This window comes from Pantherophis guttatus, chromosome 4 (genome assembly GCF_059756535.1).
Source record: "Pantherophis guttatus breed Tessera chromosome 4, ASM5975653v1, whole genome shotgun sequence".
In the NCBI taxonomy this organism is placed as follows: Eukaryota; Metazoa; Chordata; class Lepidosauria; order Squamata; family Colubridae; genus Pantherophis; species Pantherophis guttatus.
The window spans coordinates 123,808,363-123,826,998 of record NC_142066.1 but is presented as its reverse complement, the minus strand read 5'-3'; the positions used below and the strand labels follow the sequence as shown (position 1 = coordinate 123,826,998).

Sequence of the window (18,636 nt, the reverse complement as noted above, 5' to 3'; positions counted from 1 at the left end):
TTAACAAAGGAAAATCTAATACATACATAGGTGCAGTTACAAGTCTTCCAAAATAAGTATTTCAGAGGTACACAGACTGATATAAACAGCCTATGTCCGTCTCACTTGGCAAATGATGGGATAAAAAAATAGGAGTCTGGACAGACTGAAAACAGACTGTAACTGGGAGTCCACTGGAAGTCTACAAAGGAACAGCAACAAATAAGAAATAGTGCAATCTGTGGAGTTGGGTTTTTGAGAAATACATATGTTCGTTAAAAAGGGAAATGCATAAAGCAAATAATATAACTGCTTAAAAATAAAGTTAAAATGGTGGATAAGATTGTAATTAGTAGTAATTAGTAAATATGTATGGTTTGAATAGAGTAATATTTAAGGGTTTTTTGTTTTTTTTACTTGTTACTTCTCATATGGATAAGATTCCTGCAGATCTTAAATATCTATGAAATCCTTTTATTGTCTTTGGATAATATAATGATTTACTATCCTAGGCTGATACTCATAAGATTATTATTTTATTTCACAAAAGTGCCATGAAATTTGGCTTTTTATAACTAAGATTAATTTAGCATTCATAAAAATTAAGTGATTTATACATGGCTAGAGGCAGGTTAGCTTAGACAAAAAGCTGTAAAAATATCTCCAAAAGAATTGTGTATATGCAACTCAGTCATGACACCTATTTTTCCCTTCATTTCATTCCTAAAACAGAAGTCTTTGGAACTGAGTTTTTATTTTTTGCCAAATTGTATGGTGCGTTTCTGAAATGGGAGCAGGCCGAAGACACCATTGGGATTTGTAGTAGACCAGCCAACGTTTGATTTATATGCTCATTTCAGCTATACCTAAATACCACGGAAGTCTCCATTGCTTACATCCAATTGATTTGGAGTTTACAGTACAACACATTCTAAGGGACACATGAAAGTAAGCCACTTCAAACAAGGCTTTAAAAAAAAAAAGCCAGGATTTCATGGAGCACAACAAAGGAAACTGTTATATTAATTTCCACTTTGTTCTTCAGAAAATTAAACAGCTTTACTTATTCTTTGCTTTATTAAATCCTTCTGTAGCCAATCTTGCAGGGATTCTGTATCTAACTTCCATTTGGAAAGGAAACCTTCAGGCTTATAGAGTTGGGAAAGCGACTGAAGTTGAAAAACACAGTAGAAGAAGGTATTAGCAAATTAGTTCGACATTATTCTCAAGAAAGTAGGACAGGACAGTAGAAAAAGCAAATTAGTTCTTCATTATTTTCAATAAAGCTGCATAGCTCTTTATTGTTTTTAGTCATCTTTTTTAGTAGAATAAATGCCAATAAATAATGAAGAAGAAATAATAAGAATTATGGGTCGAAAACCTCACAAAAAGAATTTCAAGGGATAGAGGAGTGAAGAAAAGAATCAGGATATACTTCCTGACATTATTAAAAGTATAGTGAAACTTGAAAGTAAAAGGTTTTTAATTTTTTTCATTGGAAAACAAATTGATTTTTCTCATCTTGTTTTAAAAGTAATCAGAAAAGCTTTTCTGTCACTATTGTAACTTATAATTGTTATTTTCTAAATAATAAGGCAGCACTTTCAATGGTTATTAATTTGAAACCACTTTTTATGTTTTACGTTGGAATGAAACAATGACATATAAGACATATGAAAATTAATCTTTAGTGGATGTCATTTAATTAACAAGATTACATCAACAACGTGATCTTGATTAAATCTCCGTGGTCTTGTCTCTAGTCTTGGGCCTGACATATAGCCACACAAGAACATATTAAAATATAGTAGACACAGACATCTTCAAACTTGGCAGCTTTAAGACTTGTGGACTTCAACTCCCAAAATTCTCTAGCCAGCATAGCTGTCTGGAGAATTCTGGGAGTTGAAGTCCACAAGTCTTAAAGCTGCCAAGTTTGCAGACCTCTGTAGTAGAGTAACAGCTGAAATGAGAAACAGGGATTCCAGGCTATAAATGGTGGTTATCTGCTATGCTTCAAAACCATCAAATACCAAACCATGTCCATTATTTCAGGAAGGCAGGAGTAGAAGCCCTACGTTTAAGCTTGAAGACTAAAAAGGCCATTTACATCTTCTGACTGCTAGTGTTAATCACCTGTTATATGTGTGAGTGAGTGTTAGTGTAGAATATATGGTTTTATTCTTGGTCTAAAATTAAAATTCTAATCTAGTCAACTGAGATCTTCCTGCCAAGTCTGGTCAAGGTGCTAAGTTAAATTGCCAAGGGTTGGGAGATCCATAATTTGCTGCCACATCATGTTTGGAAAAGGTTGTTAACATGACTTTCTCCTCTGTGCTAAAGAAGAGGAAAGACTAGGTTACTGCACTGACTTTCAGAAAACAGAATCATTCGTACTCTTCATGGTACACAGGTTATGTAATTAAAATTTACCATTGAACTTAATGCATAATTATTTGTGTAAAAGGAAAACAAGCTGGGACTTGAATTGTTATACATTCTATTAAGTTGCATTTTGTGGCACATGTTTTTATAGTTCCAACACAAAATAAAGTGTTTCATTTAAAAGGTATGTCAACAAAAGGACTGAGGAAGAATGATTTCCTGCTTAATAAATGTTTACTTCCCTAATGGTCAAAGCTATGTTCTGCTTTATTCCATTACAAATAATAAAAGAGGTTAATACACTATTTACAATAAAATACAGTAACTCTGAAATCAGCTCCAATAAAACAATTTTCAAGAAAGTTTACGTAGCCTTCTAAAAAGCAAATAGACTCAAGGAAAGTAAAATCATTGGCAGTTGTAAATTCTGAATGCCATGGAACTGGATGAAATTCAGGAACAAGTTAATAATCAATACTGACAAGATCAGAAGGAAGAGAGGAGAGAATAGAGAGGAGAGAATAGAGAGGAGAGGAGAGGAGAGGAGAATAGAGAGGAGAGGAGAGGAGAGGAGAGGAGAGGAGAGGAGAGAAGAGAAGAGAAGAGAAGAGAAGAGAAGAGAAGAGAAGAGAAGAGAAGAGAAGAGAAGAGAAGAGAAGAGAAGAGGAGTAAATATGTCTTGCTTAGAATCCAAAAAGATATATATTTCTACAGTCTTTTAAAAGAATTCCAGCTATATAATTGAAAAACTACAATTGGCCTTGACTTTTTCAACTTTAAATTAAGAAATTTCCCTTTAGCCAAATCTTTTGAAATATATTTATAATAAATTTACAATTTTTCCCACTGGGATTTAATACTTACAATAAAAAGCTACAACCTGTTTTTTATTGTCTTATAATTTTTATGAGTGGGAGAAGCTGATTATAAACTGAAGCAATAAATACTAAACACACCTGCTCCAACCCATGATAATTGAGATCAATTCCAGTGATTCTCAAAATAAAACTTTCCATTTTAAAGCTAAATTACTGGGAGGAAGCTGTTTTTTTTCTCAATAAGTGCAATACATTAAATATTTGTTTCCTTCTGCATTAAGCTTAAAATTAGCTGCCTGCAGAAGGAACCCACTTTTATCTATTCTGATTCTTCAGATAAATCTGAAATCATATTTGATAATCATCATCAGTTATGATTCCAAAAGTTTATACTATAAACCCCCTCTCTTCTCCCCCCTCACACCCCCAATAGCAGAAAGCTTTGAACTCTGATAAGCAACACCCAGCACCACATAGAAAACTGCATTTTAATTTGGAGAAACTTCAGAAGCAGCTTGTATTTGGTACTAGTGTCTACCATTTAAACAAATGGAATGAAAAATATTAGAATTTATACTGCCAATATTAACCAGGAACCAAAGGCTCAACTTAAATGACCAAAACATTTCCTATGGAAATTTTTCCTGTTTCAATAGAGGAGCATTTCCCATGTCCTAACAAAAGTTCAAAAGCATTTCGCCATGCGGCATGGAGAGTTGCTTTTTAAGAAATAGGAACCCCACGTCCCAATAGGCATCAGGCATGTTGATAATGAAACCTAGTATCGTTAACAAATTAACTCTCTCCAGAAAGAAATCACAAAGAATTCTATTTGCTTGTTTATACTTAGCAGCATGCTGAAAGGTTTAAGAACTTTCATGAAGCAGTTACAGTGTTCCTTCTGAAAAGATATACAGGTCATTTTTCTTACTGAAATGTTTTGGAGAGTAATTAGAAAGTTACTAAAATATTGTTAACGCACATTTATCAAATCATTTTCTCCTACATTTATATCACTAAACGTACATTTTTTTTCAAAGGCATTTCTGGGAAAGTACACTAAATATTTACAAAATAATCCATCAAACGTTACTTCTGGACAATCTCTATCCATTGGAGGTAACATAGGACTACTATATTAGGGCTACTTCAATATAGAAAACTGTACATCAATTGTACTTAAATAGAATTACAAAATTATAACCCATTTATCTAAATCATTAAAGCACATAAACTCTGTCTCTGATGTTTAAATATGGTATAACAATATATATTACAACAGAACTTGGAATTTTAGAAAAGCTTTATTTTTTTAATTTTTGAAAAAAAATTAAAACATATACCTAAAAATGTATCCAGTTCTTTTTAATTTTGTGATCATTAAATATTTTAACAAGTAATAACAAAATAAATACTAAAATCTTTTTACCTTTCAATCTTCATTTTATTAAACTGATGTTATTGCCCCATGAACTTAATTGGCCTTGTAACCTTTCATTGTAATTGGGGCTGCAAGATCAGACCTTTTTAATTGCCTGTGTGGCCTTAATTCAAACTGTAGCATCACATGAAAGGAAGATGAGAATGTATCATCAGCTCAAGAAAATAATGAAGAACGACATATACTAAATAATATTTTGGAATTCCAATAACAAAGTAGATGGTAGAAGAATAAAGAGGTGAAAATATATATCATCTCTCCCTCCCTCCCTCCCTCCCTCCCTCCCTCCCTCCCTCCCCCCCTCTCTCTTTATCTCTATCTCATTATTAGTTTCCTATTTCTTAACCATATATGTCCCTTTAGAGATGTCAGTTTTACCAGATTTAAATTCATTTGTAATATTTTAAGATTTTATTATAAATATTATACAATATTTCCTGGAATAAAAAGGTGAAATTATAGACAATATGTGCCATTTAAAATGAACAATGTTTTTTTTTTTTTGCTTATGTTGCATTATCTTAGAGAAAATGGGTATATTTTGTCAGAATAAGCTTTTGTTAACAAAATACAAGCAATGGTCTGTTACTTTTGATTACTATATTATCTACTGTGACATCACACTCTGCTTTACTGGGTTTCTGTTATATTTTATTATATGCTGGGAAATCCTTATTGTCCATGGAACATTGATAAAAGACAGAGTAAAAATTATATTTGTTCAGCTTTCTGTGAGTTTCTTTCGGATGCAGAGGCATAATTAGAGGTCCCTGGCTTCTAAGGTAACACCCTTGGATGTCCACTTTCAGTATCAGCCATCAACCCAGGAGTATACTCAGAGAACAGACATGCTCACAGGAATAAACAGCATCAGAAGCAGCTCAAGGTATCCTCAGATTGAAGCTATAAGTCTGAGCTACCAAAATTTCAAGTAGATAAAAATAAAGAGAATTGTCTATTTCTCTTTGGTATTATCTCCTGGTACCTAATCTCTACCCTTGGTACAGGGGTTATGACCACAATTGATCCAAAAATATAAGTAAGAAGTAAGAAATTTGTTAAGTGAGTTTTGCCCCATTTTACAATTTTTCTTGCCACATTTGTGACCACTGCAGTTGCTAAGTTAGTAACACGGTTATTAAGTGAATATGGCTTCCCCATTGACTTTGCTTCTCAGGTCGCAAAAGGGATTGCCCCCGGGAAACTGCAACCGTCATAAATATGAACCAATTATCAAGCATCTGAATGTGAATCACATGGCCATAGGGATGCTGCAACAGTCATAAATGAGAAAAAGTTTTAAGTCACTTTTTTCAGTGCCATTGTAACTTCGAACAGTCACTAAACTAACTGTTGTAAGTCGAGGACTATCTGTATATACTGAGGCTATCTGTCATTAGTTACCTGAAGCCTCTTTCCATTTTAGCACCACCCACAAATCACAATGTCACCCTGTACAACTGCCTAGATTTCTGCATGGGATCATGTTGGCCCTACTGGAGAACAAGTAAGATTTTTTTTAAAGATCAGGAGGCCTATACCTAAAACCAGCAATGAGATTGACAGGCCTGCCTTGTTACCTCTGTTTCTATATAGCATCTATGCTAATGTTTTATCAAAGCACAAACACATTGCCATTTATATTGTATGTATTCCACAAATAATTCAACACCAGATATTATTGTACTGAAGATATAACTAAAGAATATTTTCTCTTTTGTTTCCTCTCAACAACTGTAAATCAATACTTAAGTGTCTTATGAAAATCTTTCTTGATTTCTTTATATTTTAAAAGTTTTTTTTAATTAAAACACTCTTATGTATCTCTTATGGCTATACATCTTTTATTTTAAATATATTTATCTAAATATAAGAAATGATAAGATACAAATATGATAAACATTATACATGTCCATAAAAATATTCAGATACATAAGTAAATAAATATAGCCTATTGATCATAATATACACAGAAAAATTTGGCATCTGAAAAGATATAGTTCTGATTATCTTAAATCTGATATTTTCAATCCATAGTTACATATATTGAAAATATTTTTCTAAAGTATTTAGTAGTGTATAAGAAAGATACAAGATAGATATATGCCTATGAATGCCAGTTGGTATTATAACCTTATATTGGAAAGCTAATCACACTGAATTTTTTCTTTGTAAAACATGAGCATAAAACTATAATTAAAACTAACTCCCAATCAGTTTTATAGAATTCTGCAATAATCACTTTAATTTGATTGATAGATAATTATAATTCAAATAAATGCCAATTTATGTCTCTTTCAAATCTTTAGCCTGCCACTTTATTTTGTCAATTACTAGGCAACAATTATACTAAAATTTAAAAAGTTGTTATAATTTTAGTTTTCTTCATCTAATTAACACAGAAAATAGTTGAAACAATTCTAAATTGATCAAATATGTACCATTCAAAAAGCCATCTATTTTTTAAAGAAATAGAATTTTCAGTAAAAGATTCAGTTTCCTTCTTATTTTTAGTCATGAGTAAAAATCCTTCAGATTTCTGTCTAAAGTCAGTTTTATACCATCCTATTGCATGTGTGTGAAGATGTGTGTGCATATATACAAATCTATTTCTTACCTTTAGGAGTGTTATAATGAAACGTCCTTCATCCAGGACTGCCTGAAGATTTCTTACCCATTTAACCATATTTATAGAAATACTTTTCTATAATTTCTGTATTTTGTAATACAGTTTTTAAAATGTAATTCAAATCAGCTTTTCAGTTTGTCTTCCTAAACTACAAGACAGAGTACAACAAGTTTCAAAATGAGTAGGACTCAAAATATTTTGCATTAAACTGTCAAGGAAGTACATTTCTATATAACAGTCCTAAGAATTCAGATATAACTATGGACAGTTTTGCACTTTTAAATTTCAAAGTAGACCATGACTTTTACTTGATCAAAACTTGGAATTCTTTTCTAAATAAATATACATACTTTAATATATCCACACATGTGTGGATACACATATACGTATTCACACACATATACATACATATATACACAAATACACACACACATATATAAATGCAAATTTAAATATGTATTTAATAGAACAAATATAAATCAAAAATATCCAACTAAGGATGATAAAACAAATACAGTGAAATTAGTGTGCCAAAATGCTAAATTAAGTTACATGAAATAATTGTACTTAGAGCAGGAAGATACAAACACTCATATTTATACACATACACTTTCATTTGATTATTTTTGTGTACTTTTTGAAGCCTAAGCATCCATTTCTAGAACTTCATTTGAAAAGTAGAATGATTTGCATATTTATGTGATCTGTCTTTATTCTATAAGCCTAACCAAAATAAAACCACAGCATAAATTCTATCTCAATTCTACCAGTGTCCCAGAAATAATTTAGATGGGAAGTCCTAAAAAAAGTAACTAGAATTTACTCCTTGACTGGGGAATGGTACTTTTTGTGAGCATGAATACAGCCCTATCCTTTTCCTTAGGTAGAAATTTGATAAGAAAGAAAAGATATAGTGGACTTAAGGATAAACCTGAATATTAGATGCCCCCAAACTGCATTCTTTAGAAAAGGCTGTGATTTCACTGCAACCTCTTAGAGCAGGAGTTCAAGGATCCTAACTCCAAGGTGTCCTAATCCGAGTCCTTAACACTTGTGACTACCTCTATGATGAGGTATTGAGCAGCAATATAGTCTTTTAATTAGTGTAATGATAGGCCAGTGGCTAAGCTCTCGCGTGCTACAACTGGGGTCTTGTCACTACCACGCGAGGTATCAAGCGCTCATGCGCCAAAGGCTTCCAGAACAAATCCAATACTGACTTCAGTTGTTTCAGAGCTCCCGGATCGCTCATCCCGGGTTTTATTTTATTTTTTTCTTCTTCTTTTCCCTTTTTCCCTCTCTCTCTTTCTCCCCCCCTCCCTCCCTCCCTGTCTCTCCCTCCCTCTCTCTCGCACACACACACACATAGAGTGGTGGAGGGAGAAGGGAAAGCAGGGAGGGAGAGGGAGAGGGAGAACCGTTTTTCCGGACAGAAGAAACGTAAGGGAGGTGGCTTTACCTGAGCTGTCGCTTTTCCGCTTGCCCATTCTTTTCTCCGTCTCTACCGGGGACAGCGCTTGCCTGCCGTAATCTCCCGGAGCGCACGCTGCTCCTGTCGGGGTGCCGGTCCCCAAATTTGATGAATTCGAGCACAGTCCTGGGGGGCTACTGGCTAGCTCCGGGGGTCCAGCCGAGTCGGGCTGGAGGCACAGACTGTGTCTGGATGAAGCGGACTGGGGCGGTGGAGGCGGTGGCGGGGAAGTCATCTGCGGGATGTGCCAGTTGGTCTGTAACGACTGCTGGTGCTGCTGCTGTTGTTGCTGGTGATGGTGGTGGTGGTGGTGATGGTGGTGGTGGCCCCTGTGATGCTGGCTGCCGAACATGCCCTCCTCGTTGGGGTAACCCGCTATGATGCAAGAGGAGGAGGACGCGGAGAGCTCCGGGTAGGACATGTGATCGGAGCGGCCGTGCAGGGCAAGCGCAGACTGTGAGAATGGGTGCAAGCCCTGGCCAGGGGGATGGTGAGGACTGCGCAGGCAGCCGAAAAGCGTGTGATCCATGGCATGCGGCAGGGCTCCGAGTGGCCACCCCACTGCCAGCGAACGCCCACCGGAGGATAAGGAGCGACCCGGTACTCCCCTCTCCTCCCAGCCACCTCTAAGGCCGGTGGCTGCGCGCCGCGACGCTCGGGTGTAATCCAGATCTCCTGCGCTTGGCTACCAATCCCGGCCGTGGCTTTGCTCGGATGTTTCAAGAAGCGGCCGCTCAGGGCTCGCAGGCGGCGGAACAGAGGTGGTCCGCGCTAATGCTCGGAGGGGGAAGCGCCTCGCCGAAGTTATAAATACAGGAGTGTGTAACGTGAGCCGGGGGCTGGCTTAGCGGCGCGGCGCTGACCACATACGAACGCCAGCCCAGCAGCCACCCCAACAACGACCTGCAGCTGCCCTCACCCGCGACCCCAGTTCAGCCTCGCTCTTGCTTGCCAGGAGTCGGGTCAGTCCCAAGAAGCAGGCAGTTTCAGGACCTTAATAAGCTCTGGGCAAGAAACCTTTGGGGGGCCCAGCCTACCCTCATCCGTGGCCCTTCCAGAGCCGAGCTCCGCCCAACACGCCCCTCACAAGGTGCGGGGCATGAAGGCTCAGATCTTGCCTTTATGTGGCGCAGAACAAGAGTGCAGGTAAGAGAAGCACACCTGTCCCATCTGGAAGTTCCTTCTACTTCCTTATTACCTCGTTTGGGCTAGGGATGGATACACTAGAAATAAGGATATTCCAGAAAGTGCAACCAGGAAAGTCTGGAAGGACAACATTTAGCTACTCTGTTCTTTAGGACGTTTTGTGATGAACCCTGCTTAAAGCATTCTTTCTGAGCAGTATGAAGGAAGGGATTTGGCTTATTCCAGATGTGAGCAAGGAATGGTGTCTGTTTTTGCTTATAATTTTTGGTGTAACCCATGTCTTCTTACTAGACCTTCTAGAGATCACTTTCTCGTTTATTCATCTGCAATTACTGTAAATAGTGCAGTGATATGAAATAGAGCCAAGGTTCTGATTGTGTTACCCAGGAAAAAGAAGAATGTGTAAGTGAAAGGCCCAAGTGACTCTACAAACTGCCTAATATTTTTTTGCCCAACTTTGAATGATCTGGAGAGTGAAAGTGAGTTAATATTGCCCAGGACTAGTTGCTCCTAAATATGGTTCAATGTCTTTCTACTTTCCACTTTCAGTCACTTGAAAAGTACCATACCTTGGAGGAGCCTTCTAACAGTACCAGTTCAAGCATTACTGTGCCTCAGCACATTGTATGATCCTGGTTGCTGAACATTCAAAATCAATCTGTATTCTTTGGGAATATCCAAATCAGAAATATCCCTATTCAGTGCATTTTTCATCTTGCCAAGGCTTTTGTGATCCAGTTACTCATGTACATTTCCCTATCTGTACAACACAGTTCCTGGAAGTTCAGGCTAGCACACTGAACATTACATTCATGTTGATTATGGACTTATAACATCTTCACACAGTAAGTAACAATGCTGAGAATGAAGTAAAATCTCAATTCATTTCCAACCAATCTTCAAGTCAAAGTTGAAGTCAAATTAACAATATCCATTTATTTCAGCCTGTTTATTCACAAATGAAAAGTTTGGACAGATTGCAGCTTTCAATCATTAATGACTACATTTAAAAATCAACATTCATAGAAATGTATTAACATGATCAACCATAGTTTTAAACATATCATTTGTGATGCAAAAGAGATCCCAGGTGTGTGACTTTGTTAGTAGGTTGCCATTTGATCATGTAATTGGCAAGCTTTTTTTGAATTGGATGATTTTGAAAACAGTACTGTAATTTATCTTTTGCGATTCTACTTTATGGGATAAAAATGAAGGAGCTTTTAAAAGTCCATTGATTGGTTTAAAGTTCTGAGTAACAGTTTCATGTCCTAGTTTCCAGATTTAGAGATTGTTAGAGATTGTTAACAGGTCATATTGGCTAATGTATTTCCTAAGATGTTCAGATTTAACAGTTATATTTCATGATACACCTGGAACAGAGGCAGAGCTTTTTCACAGAATGTATCATATTACAGTTATGATTATGTCTTCATTAGGAAATAGATACTTTCTTGCATCATTTTCTCATTTTCTCTCTTTTTCTTGGTCAACAGCTACTTTCCATGGAATTATTCCAACATTATAGAGTAAGCATCACTGGATATTGTATCTTAATAAAACTGCATAGGATTGGGTTGATATCTAGAATTGTGTGACTCAAAACTTATAAAAGCCTTGACATTACAAAATAATGCTAAGGAAAATTTCTTTTGTCACAGTTTACAATATAGGAATAATAATACTTTGGTTTATGTTAATACTTATTGCCAAGATTGTATAAATTATGAATATAGAGATTTTCATGAGATAAGACAGTCCTTAAGTTTTCTCATTATAATGTTCGAACAGTAATTCTCAGAGTGTGCTACAAATATGGAATTATTTTAAATCTGCTTCAGTGTCAAACAGAAACACTCACTTTCTTTCAAAATGTCATACTGTATAGATTTCAAAGAATTCATTATAAAAATTGCCACTTCCTATAAATGATTAAATTAGGGAAAAGGTAACCTATTTACACTGCATTTAGTTCTCTGGATACAAATGCAATGAATGAACCAATAAACTAATTCTTATAAAGTGTCATTTTACACTAGAAGAAAAATAATTTGGGCTAATTTTTTATGGTAGAGAAAAATAACATAATGGCTTCAAAACCTAAGGGACTGGTTTGGACAAAACTCAGCAGCACTTTTTCATGCGGCTGTTGACAAAAATAGGATTGCCAACATGATTGCCAATGTCCGATGATGGATATGACACAAGAAGAAGAAGAAGAGAAAAATAGTACAGAACATTTTCCCCAAAGTAATCCAATTAAAGTATACAAATGCTTTAATCAGGTTGGATAAGACCCCATTATTTGATTGACTGATTTATACCCTCTTTTTCCTCAATATTCCTGGCTCCATTCCTTGCCCCCTTAAAAAAGCCCTATTGGGCTGAGCAAAAGAAGAACTGGTCTATAATTTTTCAGCAAGCATCTGAATTTGGACAAGCTCTGGTCCATTAGCCCAATAGAGACCTGGAGCCCGTAGTGTGAAGTCATAGACAACTGGTGGATCATGAATGCAACATTTTACAGGCAATTCATTCTTTTCATTACATTCTCCATACAGATTATTTTATGAACTCCGTGGATGAAGTTGTGGCATCTGCTTTTGTGTCAGGTACAGAATGGCATAAAATTTATGATATAAGATAAATTATCTTCCTATGAAACCATCCCTAGACTTGAGAAGTTCTGTTCATAGAACCTTCAGGATGAAACTGTATAGGCCAGTGCTTCTCAATTTTGGCAACTAAAAGAGGTGTGAACTTCAACTACCAACATGCTGGTTGGGAAATTCTGAAAGTTGATGTCCACACCTTTTTAAGTTGCCAAGATTGAGAAACCCTGGTATAAACTAAGCAATTGTTAAGGATGTCTGGATCCACACATATTGTCTCTGGAAATCTCTGATGATCTGCTAAAAGGGACCCTTTTCATTCAAAACATCTGATGAAAATAATTCAATTCTTACTGAGCCCAGTTTGTGGAGTTCTGTTGATTTGGGCACCGTTTCTTTCTACAGCTTTGGGTGCCATATCATTAAGCAGAAAGGAAGTTCAGCTTTGAGCCTTTATTATGGTGGACCTCGTTTTGAAGGGCAAGCCGTACTCACTAGGAAAGGCCCACATGGATAGAAGAAAATTAAGGCAATGAGGCATAAGTACAAAAGGAGGCAAGAGAGTCAGGGTTCCAGGAAGGTACATCTTTAAGATAAAGACTCAGACTTTAGGATATGCGGGGCGCTATGGCAAGCGCCGGAGCCGAAGTGCATCAACGGCGCTAGAACCGTTTCCCGCCAGATTAGTTTGATTCACTTTCAGCACAGCCGGGAGTGTCCCAGAAGCAAGATTGGACTCCTCCCGTTTTGTCACGAAATCGAAAACGGGGGCCCACCGGCGGTTTCGAAATTACTGTAAATCTCCCGAAAATACCCATGTAACAAACTGCCCTTGACAAATCGGATGAAGCCGATGCTGCCGCGGCCGCGCTGGACTCCCTCTAAGACTGATTCGAAAGCAATATCCAGGAAAACAAATTGTCTCGCCTCTCTCTCTGTTTCCATTTACCCACAAAACACTCGTCGTAAGAACACGTGCCTCGTTGAAAAACTACGCTTGTCCCCTGGGAGAGAAAAAAAAAAAAAAAGCCAACGCAAGGCACCCTAAAAACCTCGATTCCGGTCCTTTCAAAATAACCTTCTCGGCCTTCGCTATATGCGACACCATCCCATTTAGCGAAAAGTTTATTTTGTCTCCCTTGGTGGCCGCGTTTGCATTGTCCCAGGTGTCTGGAAAAAATTCGAGGGCGCTTCCAAAGAGCCAAGGGCGGCAGAGCAGAGTTAGTTCACATTAGTTCAACAAAGTAACTGTTGATAAACGAAGGATTTTTTAAAGACATCGGGGTTATTTTTCCTCCCTTCACGCACTTCCAAAATCTTGTTTTGATTCTTTGTTGTTCCAGATATTTAGTCCCAATCCATGAGATTTCCAGTGCTTTGCATGAAAACACGCACCCGTGCGTTAGTTTCATCTGCCATTGGCGTGGGGGGGGGGGGGCGTTATGAGAATTGCAAGAGGCAGTGGCTTAAACGGAAATTGAGTCTGATTCTGTGGGAAATTAGTTTTGCAGACTTTCTTTGAAAAAAAAAATAGAAAAGTTTTGTTCAACAGATGCTCTTCAGGTCGCCCGGCTGCACTGCGATTTTCTGGGGCTGGTAAGAGTTTTCTGCACTTTTGGATCCTATTTCTTACGGTGTTTATAATCGTCTGAAATCATTGTGATGATTCTTTCTAATATTTCTTTCTGAAAAAGTTGGTGATGGCTATAGAGACTGAGAAACATTCAGAGTTGAGTAGTAGTTTTCTGCCCCTTTCTTTTTCCAAAAGAATGTAACAACTCTGATTGAATTTTCTATGCCTTATTTTTTATCATTTCAGTTGGAAGTTCCAGTATACGGGGACGAAATGAAAGGGAGCCTCCTCTATTGCTGATCATTCTCAGGAAAATCCTTCCTTCCTTCCTGCCTTCCTTCCTGCCTGCCTGCCTGCCTGCCTGCCTGCCTGCCTGCCTGCCTGCCTGCCTCTCTTCTTTCCTTATATCTATTAATATGGAGCAGCTTTAGAGATGCCTATCCTGTACTGCTGTGGTATGCTGGTAAAGCTGTATTTGGCTGCAAATGTATAAAAAACTTAAACTTCCACCAAAGAGGCTTATTTTTGAACTGATGTGAGTAAAGATGCCCTGGCAATTAGAGGCAACCCCCTCTCCCTCTCTGCCATTTGGTAAAATACAAAATTTTACCACAATTACTTTGACTTTCATTAAGATGGTTTTTGAGAAATAATTGGGAATGTCAAAGGCAAATATCACTCTAGTGCTTCAGGTGAATTTTAAATAGGATTGGCTTTAATCTCTGATAGGTGGAATGAGCCCATGATTTGGGCTAAATTCTCTTCCCTTATTTTCCATGGTTAATGTGTCTTGAAATTTCTTCCCAACCTGTTCCTGTCAATCACTCATCATTGATGTGGGACAAGGAGCTTTGAAAGGTTGGGGGGATAGAAAAAGCAACAAAGTTGACCATTCAGTTTGAGCCATAAAATGCTTCAAGTCACTAAGTGAAGGGGTTACTTAAAATAGTTAATGTTCCAGATCAAAGACAAATGAAACATGGCACTTTAGCACTACAGATGGAAAAGATGCTGTCATAGTTAAAAGGAATTATGCATAAGAAAAAGAGAGAAAAGATGTGAATGAACTAAGCTTTTAATACTTGTGTAATGGGCAGTGAGAGATACACAAAAGTAAAAGAAAGTAATGAAAACAACAGTTTTTAAATACTGCGTGCATCTTGTTTAGGTCTTTCATAAGCGTATCAGCCATAAGGAATGCTGTGTTTTAAGGAGGGTCTAATTTATTTTAATTTGATGGGATTATTTATTATCGTGAATCCATTAAAAACTACACACACACACAATTTTATAGATCATATTGTTTTTTATAGAGTCTGTCCAATTATGTAGGTGAATTACTAGATTTATAAAGTATTGAAAATACCACATGTTTCTGGAATGCAATTTATTTATTATTTATAAAATTTCTGGTGATGTTTATGAAAGAATAGACAAAACAAGTGAGTATATACTGGTATATGTGTATATATGAGTATATATATGTGTGTGTGTGTATACACATACATATATACATACTCGTATATAGTAGTCTTTATTGGTTTAAAATTACAAAGATAAAACACTAATACAAAATAAAATAAACAAGAAAAAAATAGAAAGTGCAAAGTGGAAAAGGGGGAATTGGGTGGGAAAAGGAAAAAAAATTAAACAAAAAATATAGAAATAAATAATGGACATTTCCCCCTTCAACCAGACAAGTATAAACTTTTTCAATAGCTTAATACATTCTCTAATATTTCAACCAAAATTCTGTTCATCTCATGTCTCATCTTTTATTTATTGGCAAATAATAATATCTCATCTTTCAATCTTAATCAGCAGATGTCCATTAAAAGCTAGAGAAATATACATACCACACCCACACACATATATACACATACATATACACACAGAGAGACATGCACATACGCACACACATACACACTTTAAATAAATAATTCAATTTCGTAATTCTTTCCTGTATGTTACACAACTCCTTGTCATTTCCAAAACTCTACTCCCCATGTCTTGTGTCATGTCTATAAACATATATTTAAAACCTCATCATTCAAAGTTAACAATAAAAGTCAATTAAGAGCTACTAGAAACTGGTGTCATGTATGTAAAATTCCATGTAAGTCTTCCAAATCAGAGAATAATCAAAATTTATTTCATCCAGAAATACAAGCCTTTAAAAGAAGTTGACTGAAATAATACTGTATTTACTTACCCACTTGATTTATACAGCTGCCCATTTCACATATCTGAATTTGAGAGGTTTACAATAAAATAGATAAAATCAAATAAAAAACGTAATAAAACATACAAAATGACAACACATTAACTAATTATATATATCATTCTCCATTATTTTTGCTTTGTTAAATGTCAATATGTTTAGAACAAATGAGATTTTATTTATTGTTCAGGAATGTCAATCAAAATTACACTATTTTTTGTTGTGCCTTTGTATTAAATGTCTTCCATTCTATATTATTTTTAATCCATAAGATATTCATATGTGGCCAAATTCCAAATAATCACACATTCCTGTCAGAATTTGTACACTAGCTTTACTAGTAATCAGTGGACTGTTATATGATTCACTGGATAGATTTCTTTTTTAAAAAAATCTTCACATACAATTGAAAAAGATATTACAGAAATAACAGATACAGTCGCAACTTACTTTCTCTTTAAACATACTGTTCATACAGTTTGTTAATTGTATAAATTATCCACTTAATTTTGTATTCTTCAATGTTCTTTTAATCTGAAGACATGATCTTGATAGATTCCTCTGCATCTTCTGCAACTATAGATTTATTAAAGGGTATGATTTATAAAGACTTTTAGAACACACGTTATTTAAAAAAATAAGCAGTATAAATAAAAATGTGTGAAATTTAATAAGAAGCAGGTTTATTTCATTGTTTGCTTTATTAGGACCACTTCTGCTGCCTCTGTAATCTTATCCATAGAACTTAATTTTGCTAAGTACAGAGAAATGGGACTTCTAATGTTCACTAGTTCCATCTGCATTTCCAGCTACAGCTACTTATAATATTGAAAAGATATTCTAAAAAATGGAATGACTATAATGCATCATAAGAAATAGGAATTAAAAGAGAAAAAGGCCAGATGGAATTGATACCCATCCAGAATCAGCAAAAGCAATAGCTTTATATATCTGTATTGTAAACTACCAGAGGGGACCCCAAATTCACATCTGGATTCAGAATAATTTTTAGCTTTGAAAGATGGAAGATTGTTCAATAAATTGCTACACATTCTACATTTTTAGTTCTCTTAATACCAAGAAGAAATTTCTAATATGAATTTGAATTCTTTTACTTTGTAAAATGTTTTCTTACAATGAATACATTTGTTTTATTGTTTATTTTTGTACAATAAAGTCACTTTATGCTAAATATTTGCACTCCTGTATTTGCACTTTTTTAAACATCATGGGTCATTTTTGCAATTAATAAATCAGCTATTTAATAGTAAACATGCTGCATCTCTATATTTTCATATAATGAAGTAATCTTCATTGGACTCAATAGAAGTTTTTTCTGACTGGGAACATGTAGGATTGCAGTTTCATTTTGTATCTGTTTAGAATTTATGTAACTGCACTTTATTAGAATAAAAACTAAAAATTATAATTTGAAGAGCATAACTGACTAGTTAATGCAATGTATATATTTTAAAAAGTTACTTAAAAGTTCCATTAAACTTAGTGATGCTTTAATTGATGTTCAGGTAATAAGGCAAAAAAAAAAAAAGAAAAAAAAAGAGAGAGAGAGAGTTCATATTGTGAGTTTTGCTCCAAAATAAGTAAGGAACTTTCAGATATCTGTACTCCTGTTTAATTATTTCTGTTATTATATTATAAGCAATGTTTGCTAGGTGTACTGTTAATCACATTCAACGTTTTATCCACAGACAAATTAATAATTTGATGTCTTTTCCATACAGCTGCTCTTAAATATCTACAGATATTTCAATCCACTCATAAACTTTGAAGAGAATAATCTTTTAATCCTAGCTAACTTTCATAATCTATGTAGCCCTAAATAAGCAAAGGCATGGCACATGAGTAATTGCTATTTAGCTCCATGATACCAAACTTTTTGTTTACCAAATCTCAGTATAAGCATATTGTATGAACATATTCTATGAAGAAAACCTCAGCATTTGGCGACTGCTGTTTTATAAGTGCTTGTTATTTGGCATACACATACAGTGTATGTGTAGTGATGAAAATTTGGAAGAAAAATGAAATACAATTATGTTTTTTATTGCCCTGAAATATTTGCAAATAATGTCCATCCTATTAATGACTTGCACAGTGCCATTTATTTCAGCAATACTTGTATAAGATATTATTTTATGTAAGAGTTTTTTTTTCCTTTATACAACAGATATAACCCTATTATAAATCTAGTACTAAAGAATGAACAGAATTGGAATAATATCACGTCAGGTAGTCTGGTGCTTCCTTCTTTTTTGTTCATAAGGAGGTCTGTCCAAGTATTGTAAATATGACTATCCCTGTTCATTGGTGGGTCTCTTTCATTCTGTTTATGGAATTCTT

At 35.4% G+C, this 18,636-nt stretch overlaps 1 protein-coding gene and 2 long non-coding RNA genes across 4 annotated transcripts in view; 2 read left to right on the top strand and 1 right to left on the bottom strand.

Annotated features, from left to right (window-relative positions):
- Positions 1-9,744, bottom strand: part of MEOX2 (mesenchyme homeobox 2) — a 57,614-nt gene extending 47,870 nt beyond the window's left edge. The window contains exon 1 of one of the 2 annotated variants that reach the window (XM_034402017.3): positions 8,712-9,744. In XM_034402017.3, coding sequence (XP_034257908.1) covers positions 8,712-9,252 — 541 coding nt within the window. In that variant the 5' untranslated portion in view covers positions 9,253-9,744. The remainder of the gene's footprint in view (positions 1-8,711) is intronic. The other variant, XM_087892718.1, reaches the window with a different exon arrangement.
- LOC148114337 (uncharacterized) overlaps positions 1-18,636 on the top strand; it is a 133,781-nt gene that overhangs the window by 74,542 nt on the left and 40,603 nt on the right. The window lies entirely within an intron of this gene.
- On the top strand, positions 9,751-17,494 carry LOC148114338 (uncharacterized). Its single transcript, XR_015734036.1, has 2 exons — positions 9,751-9,869; positions 14,301-17,494. It is a non-coding gene; the product is annotated as an uncharacterized LOC148114338 (long non-coding RNA).